Source organism: Podarcis cretensis (assembly GCF_951804945.1).
Source record: "Podarcis cretensis genome assembly, chromosome: 7".
Taxonomy (NCBI): domain Eukaryota; kingdom Metazoa; phylum Chordata; class Lepidosauria; order Squamata; family Lacertidae; genus Podarcis; species Podarcis cretensis.
In genome coordinates, this window is record NC_137176.1 from 29,814,298 (window position 1) to 29,832,346 (window position 18,049).

At 51.3% G+C, this 18,049-nt stretch overlaps 1 protein-coding gene and 1 long non-coding RNA gene across 5 annotated transcripts in view; one reads left to right on the top strand and one right to left on the bottom strand.

Moving 5' to 3' along the window:
* The window catches only part of TFAP2A (transcription factor AP-2 alpha), a 29,339-nt gene extending 18,548 nt beyond the window's left edge, over positions 1-10,791 (bottom strand). Inside the window, exons 1-2 of one of the 4 annotated variants that reach the window (XM_079984985.1) lie at positions 5,177-5,324; positions 863-889 (exon numbers count right to left, since the gene is read on the bottom strand). In XM_079984985.1, coding sequence (XP_079841111.1) covers positions 863-889; positions 5,177-5,227 — 78 coding nt within the window. In that variant the 5' untranslated portion in view covers positions 5,228-5,324. Of the gene's footprint in view, positions 1-862; positions 890-2,242; positions 4,841-5,176; positions 5,331-10,636 lie in introns of those variants that run through there. The other 3 variants (XM_079984987.1, XM_079984986.1, XM_079984984.1) reach the window with 3 other exon arrangements.
* On the top strand, positions 5,546-17,490 carry LOC307220965. Its single transcript, XR_013841230.1, has 2 exons — positions 5,546-8,200; positions 16,832-17,490. It is a non-coding gene; the product is annotated as an uncharacterized lncRNA (long non-coding RNA).
* The last annotated feature ends 559 nt before the right edge of the window (positions 17,491-18,049 follow it).

The window sequence follows — 18,049 nt, forward strand, 5'->3', positions numbered from 1 at the left end:
GCAGAAGCGGACCTGTATCGTCGTCGCATTCCCAGGGCAACGCCACCCAAAAGAGCTGCTATTCCTTCAAAGTGTGTCCATAAATATGATCAAAATGTGGGTTTGAATAAGTTATTTGTAGAAAGAAAAATGATTGACTACTCATAAAAAATGTGCTGCTTTGTTAGTTGGAACTGTGATATAATATAAAATATCACACACACACTATATATACATACATATATTGCAGATGCATACACATTCTTCATAAAAGAATGAAATGTCCAAAAATTAAGGCGAATAACTAGAAAACAAAAATAAAAATTAAGGGCGTGGGGAAAGAGGAACGAAAATGTAAATGGTTTTGCCGGCGTGCAATTGGGACTTCGAAGGTTATGAAATTATAGCCCACAGGTACGACTAAAGGAAATTAACAGCCACAGAAATGGAAAGGAGGGGGGGACGGGCGAGGGCGGCAGTTGGGAATTATAAGAAAGATGTCGTTAAATGCCTTCGACTTCAATCTCTCAAGGAGTGTGATGATCCCCGGGAAAAAGAGAGGAGCGGAAAAGATGTGAAATCCAGCGGGGAAAGCGGGAAGGGACAGAACAGGACAAAAACACCAACACAATAGACGGGCATGGAAGCGGAAACGAGGATTTCTGTAGTTAACTTGCAGCAGCCAACGCAATAATAAAGAAGTTGGGGTTTTTTTTGTATTCTCGAAATAAAAAATAAAAAAGGAGGAAAGACAGAGAGGACAGACAGACCCTGGCAGGATGTGAAACACGCACACATATAATAAGCAAGACTGAGAAAAGGCACAAGCAAGACCAACCCATTCCGCCACCCCCCGATAGAGAATGCTAAGAAAGCCACTCACCATCGCTGAGAAACTGTGAACTAACATCTGCGCGGATTCGGGGGGACCAAGTCAGGGCACAGGAGAAAAACAAAAAGGCAGAGAAAAGTCGGCTCTTTTTAGCTCTGGCTCTCGGGCTCTCTCGCGCTGCCTGCGTCTCTTGCTCTCTGCCTCTCCGGCACGCGAGCAGCGCGCTCTCCCTATCCCTCTCCTCTCTCACACACTCACACACACGCACAAAAGGAGGAGAAGAAGCCCAGGTCTAGACTGTGACTACACCAAGTGCCCAACGCCCAGGCTGGTCCGCGAGCAGCACTGGGGACGCGGCGCGACTCAAATCCATCAGAACTTGACCCAAACGCCCGGCGATCTGCAGCGGCGAAAAAAAGGCGAGGGAGAGCCGGATCCGGCGGTGCTATTGCGGTGCAAAGTTGTGTGTGTGTGTGTGTGTGTGTGTGTGTTCCTTAATCCGTGTGTGCGTGTGTGGTGCGTTGCCCCCACACACCTCTCTCTCTCCCCCCCTCCCTCTCCGACTGCTTCACGTGAGCTCCTAATAAGAGAGAGTGAGAGAGAAAGAGGGAAGGAGGGAGGGAGAGATCTGCGGCTCGCTTTCCTCGAGAGTCCTAATAGCAGATATTCATGACTGTTAATATTACACGAATACTTAATAAGGGAAGAATGGCTGGAAATCGAGCGTGAAGCGAGGAAGCAACTCAAGGCAGAGGCTGTTCTAAATGACGTCCATTGAATGAAGAATCAGTGTATCTAATCAGAGGGGGGAGGGGAGCGAGAGAAGGGGGGAGGACGGAGAGAGAGGGAGAGACAAAAAGAGAGCGAGGGGAGGGGGGAGGGAGAGGGAGAGAGATAGCCATGCCGCCGCCGCCGCCGCCGCTGCGTCTGACGAATCACAGGAAAGGGGCAACATTTTAAAAGGTTGTAGGGCACGAAGAAGTGAAAGAGAGAGAGCGAGCCAGGCAGAAGCAAGAGGGTGGGAGCAGGCAGGCAGGCGGGGGGGGGGGGGAGAGAGAGAAGAAAGGCGAGTGGATAGGAGAAGGAAGGGCAGAGGGGTAAGTAGAGAGGGAGGGGAACGGGCAGCGTGCGTGGGAAAGGGAAGGAAAGAAGCGGCAGGCCGGGGAAAAGGTCTCGGGTGGGTTCCGGGGCTTGGGGTGAACTTGGGGAGGGGGCAGCAGGGGACTCACGGCGGGGGGGAGGAGAGAAAGAGACTGAGAGGGGAAGGCAGGAAGGCAGTGAACGAGGAAGAAGCGAGAGGGAAGAGACGGCCCGACGAGGAGCGCAGCGAGGAGGCAGGGGAAGAGGAGACCTGGGCCCGGTGGGGCAATCGTGGAAGGAGCGAGAGAGAGGCAAGGTCCTGGGGCAGCAGGGAAGCGAAGAAGGGCGCACCTCGGGCGGCGGAGGCTGGGCAAAGGCCGCGCCGTCGAAGGGCAGCGCCAAGAGCTGCGCGTCTCCAGCTGCCCTCTTGCTCCGCGAGGAGCCGCTCTCGGAGGAGCCCGCCTCGGCGCCGCCGCCTCCTTTCAGCTGCCCCGGCTCTCCTGGGCCTGGCGGCTCGGCTCCGGCGGCGTCCTGCTGCGTCACGTCCATGGCTCGAGGGCCCGAGGCGGCGGCGGCAGCAGCAACAACAGGGCCTCGCCGGAGCCCCGGGCTGGAGGGGAAGGGCCCTCCCTGCTCCGCGCGTGGAATCTCCGCCGCCCTTTCGGAGCTCCGTTCTCCCAGAGGTTGTGGCGGCGGAGGGGACGGGAATCGGGGCGGCGGAGCTACTCTCAGGAACCCCGCGGAGCCCTTTTTTTCCCCTTTGGGGCTGAGGATCGTGGAAAAGGGGTGGTGAAGACTGTCGGGGGGGAAGGGGAGGGAAAGAAAAAGGGAGGCGACTGGCGCTTGGCTGGCCCGGACAAGCTGGGGCTCCCAGGCTCGGCCCAACCCGCTCAACTGGCTGGGCAACTCGCAGCCAGTGAATCCTGGGAGGTGACAGGCATGCTTCACTTTTCCTGCTGCTGCTGCTGCCGACTTATCATAACAACAGGCGCTCTGCCGCCGACCGAGCATGTCCCTGCAAAACTCCCGGAGAGCGCACCTCGCCGGGTGGAGAAGGATAGGGGGCGGGGGGGGGCGGGGAGAGAAGCATGCACCTTCAGCTTTTGTAAGCCTGTTACCTCCCGACTTTCTATTTCCATATAGAGAAAAGCAGGAGAACTGTAGCTTCACCGCCGAAACACCCTCTCTTACGATTGCTTATGTCTCCAAATTGCTGCATGGGCGATTTGGGGCGCCATCCGAAGCCAAGCGCATTAAGCAAACGCCGAAACAAGTTCAGTCCAGCTCAAGAGCACTACCGCGTTCCAGAGGCTGCTCCCGCACACAGACAGACTTTAGAAATAAAATTGAAATCAAGCCCATCTCCTCCGAACTCTGGAGCACTCAGTACCTTATGTATGTTTACCTGAAGTGAATCCCACTAGGATCAATGGGACTTACTTCTGCGTAAGTGGGCGGGTGTCACTGCAGCCATAAGCTGCAATTCTGCACCGACTGACCTGCGAGCAAACCCCATTTAACTCCCATGCACGTCTAGGATTGCGCGCACGTCTAGGATTGCGTTGCTAGTCCATTTCAAGAGCTGCTAGTCAGCTTCAAGCGTTGTGCCACCGCCCTAACCGTAGCGATACCTTCTCTTAACAGAAGAAAATCGCGCCTAAGCACTCACAGCTCTCCAAACACGCCACCCTCGCCTACTCTGGAAGCCTCACCGCTGGATTGGTTTGTTTATCAGCTCCATGTGAAGCAACACAAGCCATTTCCAAGCAAATCCACAACCGCACGTGCACTTCGCTTCGACACTGAGAAGCGAACGGCTTTCGTCCTAAAACGGCTTTTTTCCGGACGTGTGGGTGAAAAAGAGGGAGAGAACCACACATCCTTTTCCATTCTGTAGAGAAAGTGAGAATGAGATCTGCATGCCGCCTACTCTCAGTTTCTGACATTTGTAGACAGGCTCGCCTCTCCAAAGGAGCCATAAATCTCAGCACCAACCCACATTTGTTTTCTTAATTAATCTTCCAGGCTGGCGCTTGTCAGATTCTATTCTGTGCACAGAATTAAGGAAGTGAGCGTGTATTTGTGTGTGTTTGTGTGTGCGCGCAAAGAGAAATAATGTGTTGCTCACCAAACCGTTGGATTGAGATAGAAAAGAAAGACTAGCAAAACAGAGTTTTGAAGCACTAAATCCCACCAGGGAAACAAATATTTTAAAGTATTCAACAGTACAGCTCTTGTACACAGCCACTCTAAGATGCGTTTATTTGAAAAGCATCCTTGAGGTCACCCTAGCGGTTCAGCCTATCCATCTATGCCTATCTATGCACCTACCTCTCTGGCTTTTAAAAAATAATAATCAACATCAGACATCACATATATGCATCTCTCTGTCTCCTTCATCAACCTCCAACATCATCTCTAGTTACATTTGATATACTTCTAATAAATATCAAGAGTCTTGTAAAGCGAAGGAACGAGTAAGCATCTTCTCTGCCACCGCGCGCAGAAGGCACCCCTGATCTGCTTCTGTCTCTGTTCCACACTACCTGTGCGAGGAGCATCTCCCAATAGCCTTCGAGGAGGCTTTTGGAGTTTGAAAGGCGTGCTCTTAAAAGCCCAGCAAGTCGTTAAAACCCTCACCAACTGGCTGAGAAGAATTGCAGCCAGCAAGATCTGACGCGGAAGTGACAACGGTCCAAACCAGAGAAAAAAGTCGCTCAGTGCGCCTCAGCAGAACTTGTGGCTCAAAAAGACCTCTGTCGGGGGCAGTCTTCTTTAGGACATCTTGGGGCTCCTTCTGCTGACTCGAGGGTCGTCTCGATCGTCCTCATTCATTCGTTTTGCTCATCCATTCCATCTTCTCCCCCTCCTCTCCTCAATAACTGTTTCAGCACTGGTGCAGAAAGATCTCCCTGGGCTTCCTCCTCCCACCCCACCCGCTTCCTATCTCATTCTGGTCTCCTTGGGCCGAGGAGGTCGATTCCCCTACCCCCACCCTGCCTAAGCACCCCCTTCCTTCCTCAACGCGTAGCCTCCTCCACCTGGCACCCAGGTATAAACCCACCACAGGCGCCCTCTCTCCAGCTGCGAAGTCTGCTCGGTCGCCTAGCGCAGAAGTTGGTCTTCCAACCACATCGCTAGCTGCTGCAAGGTGCTTCCCCAAAACAGCTGGGTTTTCTGTTTGTTTGTTAGGTGGAGCGGGGGTGGGGAAGGCTGGACGGATTGGGGGACGGGGGACAGGGAGATCCTCTCTGATGTGTGCCCCAGCCGCGGGAAAGCGCTTACCTCACATTCCTCATATTTGATATTATCCGTCAGTTTCCAAAGCATTTTCATGGATTGGCGTGGCGAGAGAACGAGAGAGACAGACCGATACAGACAGAGTCAGAAAGAGAAAAAGGGAGGGAGAGAGAGAGAGAGAGAGAGAGAGAGAAGGAGAAAGAGAGAGAAGAGGCTCTTTTGCCCTGCCTGCCTGCCTTGCGCTCTCCTCTGGCATGCAGAGCGCGCCCGCTGGAGTGCTTGAGCAGGAGGAGGAGGAAGAGGAGGAGGAGGAAGAGCAGCAGGAGGAGGAGATCTCCCGTGCCCGCTCGGAGATCTCCCTCTAATGGTCGAAACTTTTCCCTTTTTTCTTTCCAAGCGAGTCTTTTCACCAACAGCCTAATCGCCTCATTAGCATAGCAACAATAGGCCAATTGCTCCGCTGCGCAACAACCTGCGCGCGAATGGACTCAGGTAGCCAAGAAAACGCCCGCCACCCTCGCGTTTGGGCTGGGTTGGGCTAAGCTACTTTTAAACAGCAGGACTCTTGGCAGGCGAGAGGGAGGGAGGTGAGACAGAGGAGGGGAGGGGTTTATTGTAATGGAGGGGCGTATGTGTGTTTTAAAGTCACTATTCTTGCGATCTTCTTCTTTGAGTCCATTTACTTTTTCGTTCTCACGTCCTTCTGTTCTTACTTTTGCTATCTAATTGCTCTCTGCCTCTCCCTTTCTCCCTCCTCTTTAAATAACTTTCAAACTTTAAACTAGATGCAGTTTTACATGCAAAGCTGTCAAAAGGAACATTCCCATGGGCGCGAACGGATCTCAACGTGCAACCCGATCCTATGCACGTTTACAAGTGTGCGGGGAGTGGCGCTAGTTTACTCCCGATTGTGATAAGGTTTTACCCGCGCAGCCCTGTCCTGTTCGTGTTTACCCAGAAGTGAGTCCTATCTCACCGAGTTCGATAGGATTCCTTTCCATAGGGTTGCAGATCTTTTGACTTAAGGACGCTAAGGCGTTTAGGAGTTCCCAGCAAAGCACCCCATCCTTGCTTTTCTGATTTGGGTTTTGTTTCGCGAAACTGAGGCCTATCCCCCCCCCCACCTCGTAAGGACCAGATTTGAACCAGCAGCTCCTTTTTGGGGACGAAAACAACAACGCCCACTTCCTGGGGTTTTTAACATCTCTCCCCCTCCCCGCCTCGCCGTGGGGACAACCGAGAGTCTGTTATGTATTTGTGTGGTTTTCTTCGCGTCTAAGGACAAGCGACGCTTGGGCTGAAAGATACATGCGTGCAAATAATCCTAGACTGCGCCAGTATTGTCCAAACGTGGGTTCCTGAGCGCAATTATTTCGGAATAGGTTCGGCAGAAATCGAGGAGAGCTGTGGCTAAGAAAGGCGGCGGTGCAGTTCGGGGAATTGTAGACTCCGGAGTTAATGGACTGGGGGGGGGGATATATCGTTACTTCAAGATGTGCCGTGACGCATTTGGGGGCCCATCAACTCGTTCTGCTGAGTGGAGTCCTGAATTCTTCTGCCACCCCCCAATCCTGCCCTGTGAGGGCACCACTAAAGTACAGTATTAGGAACCGATCAGAGGGCAGAGACAGTGGACAGTGTAGGAAGTTGGGGGTGGGGTGGGGAGTGGTCTCCTACTCTACCTGTTTGAACCCCATGCAAACTCTTCTCTCAGCCACATGAAGAAAGGCATAAACGCTTAGCCCGCAGGCTATTTTGCGCGGTGATCCTAAGCAGACCGCATTCAGACGAGTACAGACAGGCAATAGGATTTACTTCCGGAAGACTGCAGTGTTTAGGGTCGGATGGAGGATGTGAGGGAGAATCAGTGGTACCACCGGAGTCAATGCCATCTGAGCTTAAACTGGGGGCTGCGAGATCCAGCTTCAGTTCCCGTTACTCTCACCCTCTTTTATGTGAAGGCTTCTGACTGCTCTCTCTTTTCGGAACCCGAGGGCGAATGCTGGAGCATGTGAAGTCATACTAGAAAGGAAAGTGCCTCATAAGCATGTGCAGAGTGATTTTCTCTCAACAGCACTCTGTCCCCGCAGCATTCAGGTTTAAAAAGCAGGTTGCAGAGCATTCTGACTGGTTCGATTAGGGTCCCGGAACTGCTGTTTTAATCAGCACTGAGACCAGGGACAGACAGGTAGGTGCATATGTGAACTTGCCCCTAAATATAGTGAGGACTGCAACCTTGAGCTCTAATGGGAACGGCTGCGCCCCTTCCTCTCCAGCTCCCCGAGTGCACACCCGATTCCTTTCTTATATTTGCTTTGTATAGCTCAAACACACTGTTTCATAACAGGTCCCTTCGGACTGGGTTTTTATTTATTTATTGCCTTGGCTGACACTGTTTTTGATTTTTAATCCGGATTCATTTCGGATCGCTCAGGTTGGAGTCCTCCTCTGTCTTTTACTAGAAACCGTGCTTCCTGAGACAAAGAAGCAACATCTTTCCTACTCTCCCATCTTTGCAGGTCAGGATCAAAAGACACCAGGTGTCAAGGCAGGTGTGCTGCCGGCCCTTTTATAAGCGAATCGTCGCATTTGGCGGATTCAGATACCGGCATGCGTACATTCTCATTGGGGTCGGTACGTGTCTGGATAAAGAGGCCACCTAGAGCTGCAATTCGAGACCAGCCTCCTGAATAGAACCAACCTTCCGCGATGCGCTCCTATTGTTGAACCACAGCGAGATCTACAGGTCCAAGGAGGCAGAGGCATCCTTTGCACGGGAAACGCACTGCAATTCGCCTGTCTGGGAGACTCTGAAGTTCCCCCAAAAGGAGAATCCAAGCCAGTTAAACCGGATGAAATTGGATTAAGGTCCACTGGAGAATTTAGAATTTGGCATCGACTCAGGTTTGTTCTGGCTTAAGCAGCTTGTAGATCGGGATGGTAAGGGATTTTCTTTTTTTTGAGAGAGAGAGAGAGAGAGAATCTACAAGTCAACGCCACGGCGCCAGAGATTCTGGACGATCCAAGAAACGGCGAGTTTCCCCAGAGATTCTGGACGGCCACAAAACGGTGAGCCCCCTTTTTCAGATTCTGCAGGACCACCGCGCCTGGCTGGCTCCCTCGCCACCTCTGGGCTCTTCCTAGGAATTAAAGAGTCGGTGCACTGTCCGTTGATGGTCCACTTCCAAGGGAGCTGTGGGGAGGTGGCGAGAGAGAGGCCACTCCGACGAAGGCGCGGTCTCCCTCCTCTCACCCCTCCGATACATAGGAGTCCAGAGTCCGTCTAAAACGCCCATTGCCTTGACGCCAGGGCGCTCGGTAGCAGATCAATGCGCGCGCGCGCGCGAGGTCCTGCGCCTTCCAGCGGCGATTGCGCCACTGGGCTCCCAGGCTCTAACGGGAGTGGAAGATCCCCCCCCCCCAGCACACAGACACACAGACACACACAACTCAATACTACTGCGAGTTGCACGGACGCACGGGAAGGGGGTGGATCTCTCTCTTTCTCTGCTCCTCTCCAGTCTTCCGCTGCCGGAGAGAGAGGGAATCAGTCCAACCGGCCTCCTTGGCGGCACAGCCGTGTGGGAACTTCGCAAAGCTTTGGGTGCTCCCTCCCGCCGAAGACTTCGGCGGTTGCGAAACCCAACAGAGAGCTAGAGGCGTGCAGCTTTTTCAAGACTCGGGGAATTGCATTCCCGGACAGGGCTTCAAGCCCTCGCAGGAACCGAAGCTAGTGGTAGTAGTTCACCAGGTGGCTGCAGAAAACCGACCTAAACACACACACTCGCGCGCGCACTCACACGCGCATATCTATAAAGATTAGCGAGCGAAGGGCCTCAAGGCGCCGCGTCGCCTTCCCCTCCCTCTCCCTCGCAGCGCCTTCCTTCTGTTGCCCGCCTGATAGCGGCTGGATGAGTCCCAGTTGACTTCAGAGCCACAGGTCGAAAGCGAGGCGACCACTTGGGAGTAAGTGGAAAGAATGGCCGGTCCTGGGAATGTAAGGAAAACGCGGGGTCCTAATCAATCGCTTGGGGTCTTCTGTCCCCTTGAGCTGAAATCAGTGGCGCTTCCTTCCTTAGAATTAGTGGGGAAGGGGTGCTGCAAAGCCCACACCTTTTGTGACAATCCCCATACTGTTTGTAGTGTTTGTACAGCGCTATGGGGAAAGCATGATTAAGATGAAACTGGGACTAGTCCGGAATAAGATCTACTTGGATGGCTACCCGTCTAGCGGTGGGGCGGGAGGGAGGAATCAGTCCGAGGGGGTTAGGCTCAGAATACTATACATACACTATTTGCGACCCGATCAATATCTGCATAGTTGTACTTAAGCCAATGCCATTCTGTTAAATAGGGACAAAATAGGAAAACAAAACAAAAGACCTTAACTTTAATCCAGCCTCATTTGGACACATTTTCCACGGAAGTGTGCTTAGGATCAGGTTTCTTATAGGTAAATTATGCTCCATTCAAACAAATGTCAGGTGTGTGCCCCCCCCCGCAGCAAATGCCTTAAAGATTTAGGATTGCTCTCCATGACTCAGCCAAAGTTAAGCACTCTTAAGTCCCTGGAGATTTTCAGTTGGAGAGAGTTTAGCTTCTGGTAAACCTTTCCAGTGAAGTTCCCTGTTTACGGTCGTTCCCAAGGGATAATTGGGGTACTGAAAAACCATTCGGAATAAAAGGAACCGAATGTAAGAGCTGAATTTTAACTTCCTCGGGATCGTTTACCCGAAGAGCAAAAGCCACCGGTTTCAATGGCGCACCGAGGTCACTTTTCCCTGCTTGCGGGGCCTGAAATCAGAAAGAAAAGGCGCGAGCCACAAGGAAGCGGCGCAAGTTCGGCCACAGGTTGAGCATGGAAGTTCGACGCGGAGAGGGAGAGTTTCCCAACCCTGATCCCCTTTGGAAAAGAAGGCCCCTACCTTTCACCCAGTAAAAGCCTGCGAGGCCTAGTCTAGCGCGGAGCAGCGTTCACCTTTGAAAGTGCTCAGAATTGGAGCACTTTAAAGAGTTATAACTCCTGCAAAACTTAGGCTGGGTCTATTAAAACCATTTTAAAAACCTTTCACACAAACTAGTTTCCGGCGCCCAACATAAAGAGAACCAGTTTACAGGAGAACTCCACCACCGGTTTGCCAGATCAGTGGTGGTTTGACATCAACAGCGATCACGCGGCAAGTTTCTTTCGAAATGTCGTGGGGGGTGATTGTCGTGGACGAGGAAGCCCGTGGCGCCGTTTGCTGCTCCGTGGGCTCTCTTCCCCCACCTGTTGAGCAGCCATCAAAGCTCTCCTTTACGCAAAGAATTTTACGCGCTGTGAATTGTCCTTATTAGGTGGCTTGCCCTCCCCAAAATGCCCCGAGAGAGGAACCCCAAGTCGCTCTTCGTCTGTTGGGTCTGGATCCAAGCCTCCTAGTTTTCCCTATCCTTATCCGCAGACAAAACGAGGAAGAAAAGCAAAGGCGGGCGGGGTTGGAGAGAAGAGAAGAGAAATCGCGTTACCTGCCAGTCTCCCATTTTCGCAAGGAGTGACATTCTGGCTCCGGGCTGCCTATCACAAGGTCCCTGCCGGTCATGGAAGGAGTGATCTGCCCGCCTGCCTCTCCTGCGATCTCTTTAGGCAAAGCCTTCTTTTACCTGCCTGAGGAGCTCACCTGGTCAAAAAAAAAAAAAGAAAAAAAAAGGCAGGGTGCTGCCTGCCCGCGCCTGCGCACTGGCGCAGGAATGTATTTCGACCAGCTCCCTTCCAGAACTCGCAACCTGTCTCCGCGGATGATGGATTTATAGCAAACAGCAGCTCTCTGGAGCGGAGTTTCTTGACTTCCCACCTCCGGGGAGACGTCCTGATCTCCTCCTGGGGGGGATCAAAACAGCAGGGAGGCAGAGGAGCTGCTGGGATTCCTCTTTCCCCTCTCGTCGCCTTTCTCCCCTCACCCCCACTCTCCTCCTATTGTTTGGCTTTGCTGCAGTGTGGAGAAAAGCCAGGGGAGTGAAACTGGGTGTATATTGGTGGGTGGGCGAAGAAAAAGGAGAACGAGAGAGTTGGAGACCGGCAACTAACTCCCGCGGGCCTCAGAGATCCGGAGCGTGGAGCCGGCGCTGCTGGGCAACCTGATTTTGAGCTGGGGGGGGGGCGGGAGGGGGGCGGGGGCAACGACCGAAATAAGGAGAGACGAGGAGTTGTGTGCCGAAAAAGCAGCTGCCACTGGGGTTCAGTTGCAGATTTGGATGCTTTTGGTCTCCTGTTGCTCGGGGAAAATAAAGACTTCGCTAGAGAGAGACTGTCTGCTGGGACAAGCAACCCCCCACCCCCCGCTTCCAACGGAGGGCAATTGCTCTCCAGCCCCCCCCCCCCCCACTTCTTTTCCCCGGCTTCGAGACATGACTGGCGAGGATTCCCCGTCCGCTGGCTCTGTTGGCGGGCCGCGCGGCTCTGTCTGCGCGGCATCCTTTCAACGGCCCTTTGCCAAGACGACCCACTTGCGCAGAAGCGCCCGTCGAGTCCAGATTGGAACTCGATCGGCTTCGGCGCAAAATAGCCGGGGCTGTAGGACGAGTTGAGGGCCAGAGCAGCAGCAGAGATGACATACACCGGGTCTCTCACGTTCAAATAAAGCGGGGATTGTTTTAAAATGTGTTCGGTATCCGTTAGCAAGACAGTTAAGACTTTTTGGAAAACTAAGCCTGGGGCGCGGGAGGCAGTAAAAGCAGTGCTGCGTACGCGGCAGAATTGCGGGTTCCAGTTGCTTACAGCGAGAGGCACGATTCTGTTAAATCGTCGCCGTTCATGGGTTTAATTCAAATTGCGGATCGGGTTGTTAAATTCTGCACGGACTCTGTTTACCGAAACAATGCAGCTGTTGGAGTGATAATAGAATGGAGGAATGGGGTGTAAGACAACTAAAAGCAGCATCTTTTATGCCTTTAATATTTTAAGTGTTCGGGGTCTTTTCAAACGCGTCTGACTTCACTTTTCCATAGTGAACAAGGGGGCTTCCACTATTGTTCCAGAAGGAGCTGGGTCTGCTTATATGTATGAAAGGATATTTTTCACCTAATTACGGCGAGCGAGCAGCAGAGCCAGAGCAGATCACCGCAAGCTAAAGTTTTCGTTTTACCAACTTTCAGAGACTCTCCACAAAATGTTAAATTTCCTCCCACAAAATAAATAAATAACAAATCTTAAGACAAGGTCTAGGAGTTTTCAAAGCCTTCTTTTCCCGGGAGTTAAAAAAAGAGGGGGGGGGGAGCCGCATTTCCTGTGACGCCATTGTGTGCAAGTATCGGACGAGAGATCTGCGCGGAACTGTGCTTGTATCAAGATGAAACTTTGTACGTGGAAAGGGAAATACGGTAATAAAAAGAGAGTCACGCTCCTTTCTCCTTTTCAGCTCTGGTCTCGATGCAATGAGCCGGATCTCCGACCAGATGGGCGCCCGCTTTGGCTAGGAAATAAGTTTTACTCTAGAGTAGCTCCGTAAAAAGTTTAGGGTCAGTGGCGTCTGTAGATTCTGCCCTCTCCCTAAATACCTGGCAAGAAGGACGGGAAAGAACCTGCATAGCCGCGAGGTGATTCTCTCTGGGTAGACAGAGAGACTTTGGTCAATTTCAGAAATAGGGGGAACAGTTGCATGGTCCCGTTTTCTGAGTTTCAGCAAGAGTGAGACATCAGAGAGGGAGGGAGGGAGGGAGGGAGGGAGGGAGGAAGGAAGGAAGGAAGGAAGGAAGGAAGGAAGGAAGGAAGGAAGGAAGGAAGGAAGGAAGGCATTAGAGAGAGAGCTAGCCATGTATGTAGGATTTGACTGAAGGCGCGCTTTGATCCTGAACACTCTTCTGGAAAGCAATGCAACCTAGCAGGCGTAAACCTTGCTGCTTCTGCTTAACAGATTTATGGATCTGCCTCCTCTGAGTAAGGGAGACTAAAGTGCCCTCTAGCTTGATGGGGGTCGTAGACCCTCTTTGGATCCTGTTCACCAGTGATGCCTTCAGGGCGCAGGACCTTGGGAGGGAAATCCAGGCCCCACCAAAACCAGCAGAAGGAGCAGGAGAGCTTCCCAAGGGCAACAGGTCCGGCTTCTCACATTTTAAAGCAATACACCTCACCTGTCTAAAAAGGGAACTCGCGCCCTCCCCTCCTCGCGGGACCACGAATCAGAGTCCACAGCGCCCTAACTGTACCATTGCTGCTCAAAACAACCCCAATTTAAGCAGGGAATAAGAGACCCTTTAAGTCACCAGAACTACATCAGCTGCGTTGGGTTGCGGATCGGGGCCCAAGTTTTTACACAAGTTTTTTTTCTCAAGGGGCTTATTTCTTCCTGGGAAACGATCCCTTCCCCGAAAGGAGGGAGGTTTTGCACGTGCCCTAAAGTGGGGTTCAGGTAGCTAAGCGATTTTTAAATTTTATTTTAAGGGAGCGTCCTTTATTTTTCCGAAGGGCAAAGAGTTCGTCCGACTAGCAATTACGAGATTTCTATCCCTGCGGAGGGGGCAGGACGGGCTGGGAAGTAGAAATCCGGGCCCAGCCAGAGATTTGCAACGAAACAGTCACCTATGACTTTCACCACCAAACACTAGCATCATCTTCATCGCGGTGCTTTGAGCGCCAGGAGGGCTCAGAACCAAGCTATGCTCTGACTGAATCCAGCTCACCGATTTCCCCCCTGGTCAATTCTCCATTGGGATTGCTGGTTTCAAAGGTCTCAGGCCGAAATCCCTTGTGAGTCTCAGTTCCACCAACGCCCACTGGCAAGCTTTTAAAATCAACCAGCAGGAAAGGAAACGGATTAGATCTCCGATTAGATCCAGTCCCATGTGCGAATCTCTGTGGCATCACATTTTCCCTCTGCACCTGGCCCGTCCTATTAAAAAAGTTATATTAAGTGGCTCTAAACCCTTTGAGGAGGGCGGGAGGACGCCGTTTAATCGGAAAAGAAGCGTCTGGGTCTTCCCGATTTCTCCCCATGGACAGCAATAGTGCGAATACCCCGCTGAAGGGTAGGCTGTTCAGAGGGCGCTGCAACAGGTGAGAGTCGTTAGGAACTTCAACGAAGGCTGACAAGAGTGGCTAGGGAAACCCAGCCAGATGGGCGGGGTATAAATATTATTATTATTATTATTATTAGTTGTGGGTGCAAGTCGGCAGGGACCCCTGTAGTGTTCTATTTTGGGTATCTGCTTAAAAAAATATATAGCAGGACTTCAAACCCTTTACTGGGATGCAGTAGGGTCCTCAGTGGGATGTACCTCGTGAACCACCAACCAACTGCTTGGATTATAAATTCCTATTGCCAACAATGGAAATTTGATTCAAGAATGTATGAGACTTACCCGATATTCCACTTTTCCAGTTTCTGCCTGTTAGAACATGAAACTGGCAACCTTTCCTTGCTGATTCCCGGTAAGATATACTGCTACTGTTAGTGGAGATTCCACTGAATTATCATTCCGTTTGGAAAACCTCGCGATAGACACTCCCCCCCCTACACATCTATTTTTTTAGCCGTCTAAACCAGCGGCTACCGCCACATCTAGCGACCCTTTGAGCTCAGCGAGGCTTACTGCCAAATCCGTGGGCATAGGATCGCAGCTTACACACGGACGAGTTTCTGGTGTGCTGCAATCTCATTAGTCTGCAACTGACGGCCAATCAGTTGCATTTGAGTATATGGGACAAGTAGGAAAAAGTTTTCTCTGCATTCTTAGAACGTTATCACCTTCTTATCTTGCTTCTAGTCAGGATGAGCAAAAGGTACTTTGGGATCTACTGGTAGATCTCTGGATGATTTAGATCAGCAAGCATTTCCAAATCCCAAGAGCAGCAAAATTAGTTTGCTAGGGGAAGGGCGTTTATGGGGTGGGGGGAGCAGGAGTGGACTGACTGACTTATTTAGTGTCATATGACTTAGGAGCTTGATTCTGGTACTGATCACACTTCTTTAGCTTCTCGTGTTCTTAGAGGCACATCTTTACTTACTTGTTAACTGAGTCGCTATTTTGCACCCTGTTGTGATTGGTGGAGGACCTCACGGTTGCATTTACAAAAATACAACAAATCCCCAGCCCTGAAGTATGTGGGCTAAACTAAGCGCAAATCTGCCCCAAGCAAATAAATGTGACTGAGGCGCTAGTCCGTGTGAATCGCGCAGCTACTGTTTAACATACATTTAGAGCCATAATAGTGCTAGGCCCTGCGGCTTCCCCCAATTACGGTACGTGGGGGACCACGAATCTGGGCTAATACTGGACTTTGGGTGATAGTCATCGTCGTCAGAACAACATACTGGTCGTAGTCTTGCTCCCTATTCCTGCTGAAGCCAGATTCAATCCTATGCCTATGCATCCCGAAGGAAGTCCCACTGAATCCAAGGGGATTTACTCAGAGGTAAAAGCGTATTACAGCCCTGGATGCCCTGTGCTCCATGGAAACCGAGCCGTCAATAACTTCACCTAGATCGCCGCCAAGATCAGTTCAACAGGACATCATTTCCAAGCTAGTCTTAGGATGGGGTCCGAGGCAGAAAATACCCTTGGGCTGTGTGGATTGAATCCTCAATCTCCCGGGGAATCGCGCGGACCTTCGTAGATGGATGGTCCCGGGAATTTCTCAGCCTAGCCACGCCCATGCAGAAACTATTCGACTTTATCCCAGTCCCAGCGCCTCGGGGCGACCTGCTGCAGTTTGTGGATGCAGTTAGAGTGAACCGGGAAGCACGCGATCCCCATTATACGAGGTTAGATACGTTTAGGTCGTCGACTGTAACAGCCGGCAAGGTAGAGACGCTGCATTAATTTCTCTCCCGCTCTCAAAGGTGGGATTCTACCCTGCGCAAAAAAAGGGGGGGGGGGAAAGAGGAGGGCGGGGAAAAGTTAGCAAGGATCTGGGAAAGAACCATAAACGCGCCTCTTTGGCAGTGGAAAGGAGGTTGAAGGTGACACCTCAAAGGAACCTACACTTTTGCACCTTGGAGATTTGAGCCTTGAGGGGAGGGCTTGCTTCGTAGCAAAATTAATTGAGCAAAATTGAAGTGCTGCGTACAGTAGGTTTCTTCCACAGTACTCAGTGCAGACTAGCCAAAATCTAATCTTGATATTTATACAGATATAACTGAAAGGAGAAAGGACACGATCCAGCCAACACTGAACTGTTTTAGATCTCTTTGGCTTCAGCTGGGGGATTCACTGCCTCCCTTCGAAATCAAGAAGACATAAAAATAGTTGGCTGGCTGGGTCGTCGTGCCTGCCTAAATCTCCTCGGATTTCATTGATGTTTTCCCAGATTGCAGCTCTGAAACCGCTGGTTCCCTCTCATGTAACCTACACGTGAACACAAGGGTGTCAGGGGGTTTTCTGGCCCCAGTACACTGTATGAAGTCTGAGTCCTCCGCTTCACCCGCAATATATTGGCAAAAACTACTATATCGCCTACCAGCTCCTCCTTTGGTTTATGGTTCTGTTGTTGTTGCTGCTGCTGCTGCTACTTGGGAGTAAGTACCTTTGACTCTACTGGGACTTATTCCAGAGGAAACCTGCATAATAGGACCGTAAAAGGTCACAACCTTTTCGGAAAAGTGGTCCAAACGGCGGCCTATGATGGCCCCATATCCTTGACCCATGAATTGTGCGTTTAATCCAAAAACCCGGTAAGATTATAACGTATAATTTTATTTCTCTCGCACCCTCCCGTTTGCTACCTAGAAACTGGCTAAGAACTGCCATCTCCGCAGAAGAGAACGTTGCGCCCGATCCCAAACAGATAACCAGTTGTCCGGAAGCGGAGTCGCTGCAGCCAACAGGCGTGGACTTCGACCTTCCAGGCAGCCTGATCTAACTCCGTTAAACTAAAGCCCAATGGGGGCAAGGGATTAAAACTGGTTTAATCCCCAGTATTTTGGTTTACATCCGCCAACAAATACAACTAACCCAGCACTGGGTCCTCACCCCCTGTCCAGAGATTATTTCTTCTGTGGATCCTCTCAAAGTGCGCGCGCGGAGGGGGGGGGCGTTTCTTCCCCCTCCCCTGCGGCGCAATTGGAGCGGGAGGATTGTTCTGTAAGCTTTCGCAAGTTGCTGCGGAGGCATGGCCATTATCAGCCTGAGATTTTCCTTCTGTTTACACAGCAATCCCGGCATCAAAGGAGGCGAAATCACCACTTATCGGTCCTGTCAAAAGTTTAATCCGCCCTGGAGGAAAAACCGTATAAATACTTGTGCAGGGAGAGAGACGGAGGCGAGGAAACCAGAGGACACACTTCAAAACGCAGCTTCACCTGTGACTTAAAACGTATTTGAATATTGGCAAAGGCTGCCCGTGGAGCAGATGCCCTCCCTCAATAAATCCATTGTCTGCTGCGTAATTTTACTTTCACCCCCCAAAATAAGAAAAGACATTAGAAGGAAAGACATTATCTACAATCCTATATCCATTTATCTGGAAGCCCCTTGAACTCCCATTGAGTTTCTTCGGGGTAGAGTTGTATAAGATTGCGCTGATAGGGAAATGTTTGAGGCAGTTTATAGAAGCGTCCACTCCTTAGCCTTTTGTTGCGGAATGATCACCTTCAAAAATCAGAGGGAAGGCAATAATACTTTCCATAAAGAACTTCCCTGTTCTACAAGGATCCTTATTAATGGACTAGGAGTTCGGCTGGGAATCCCACAGTTTTCCGTCGTGAAACGTCCACAGGTTGCAGCGGGGGAGGCTCAAATACGCCTCGGTAGAAAGCGAAGGGGATTGAGGTTCTAGGCGCACGCGCTTGTGAACCCCATTAGACTCACTCAGTGCGGCTTCTGCGCAAAGATTCTCAGGGCAGGGTTTACCTCCGGAGTTGCCTTTTGGCTAGAGATCGTGGCCCTGTCCGTTCACTTCACGTGATGAATTTGGGAGTGGAAGAAATGGCTTGTTAAAAAAAAAAG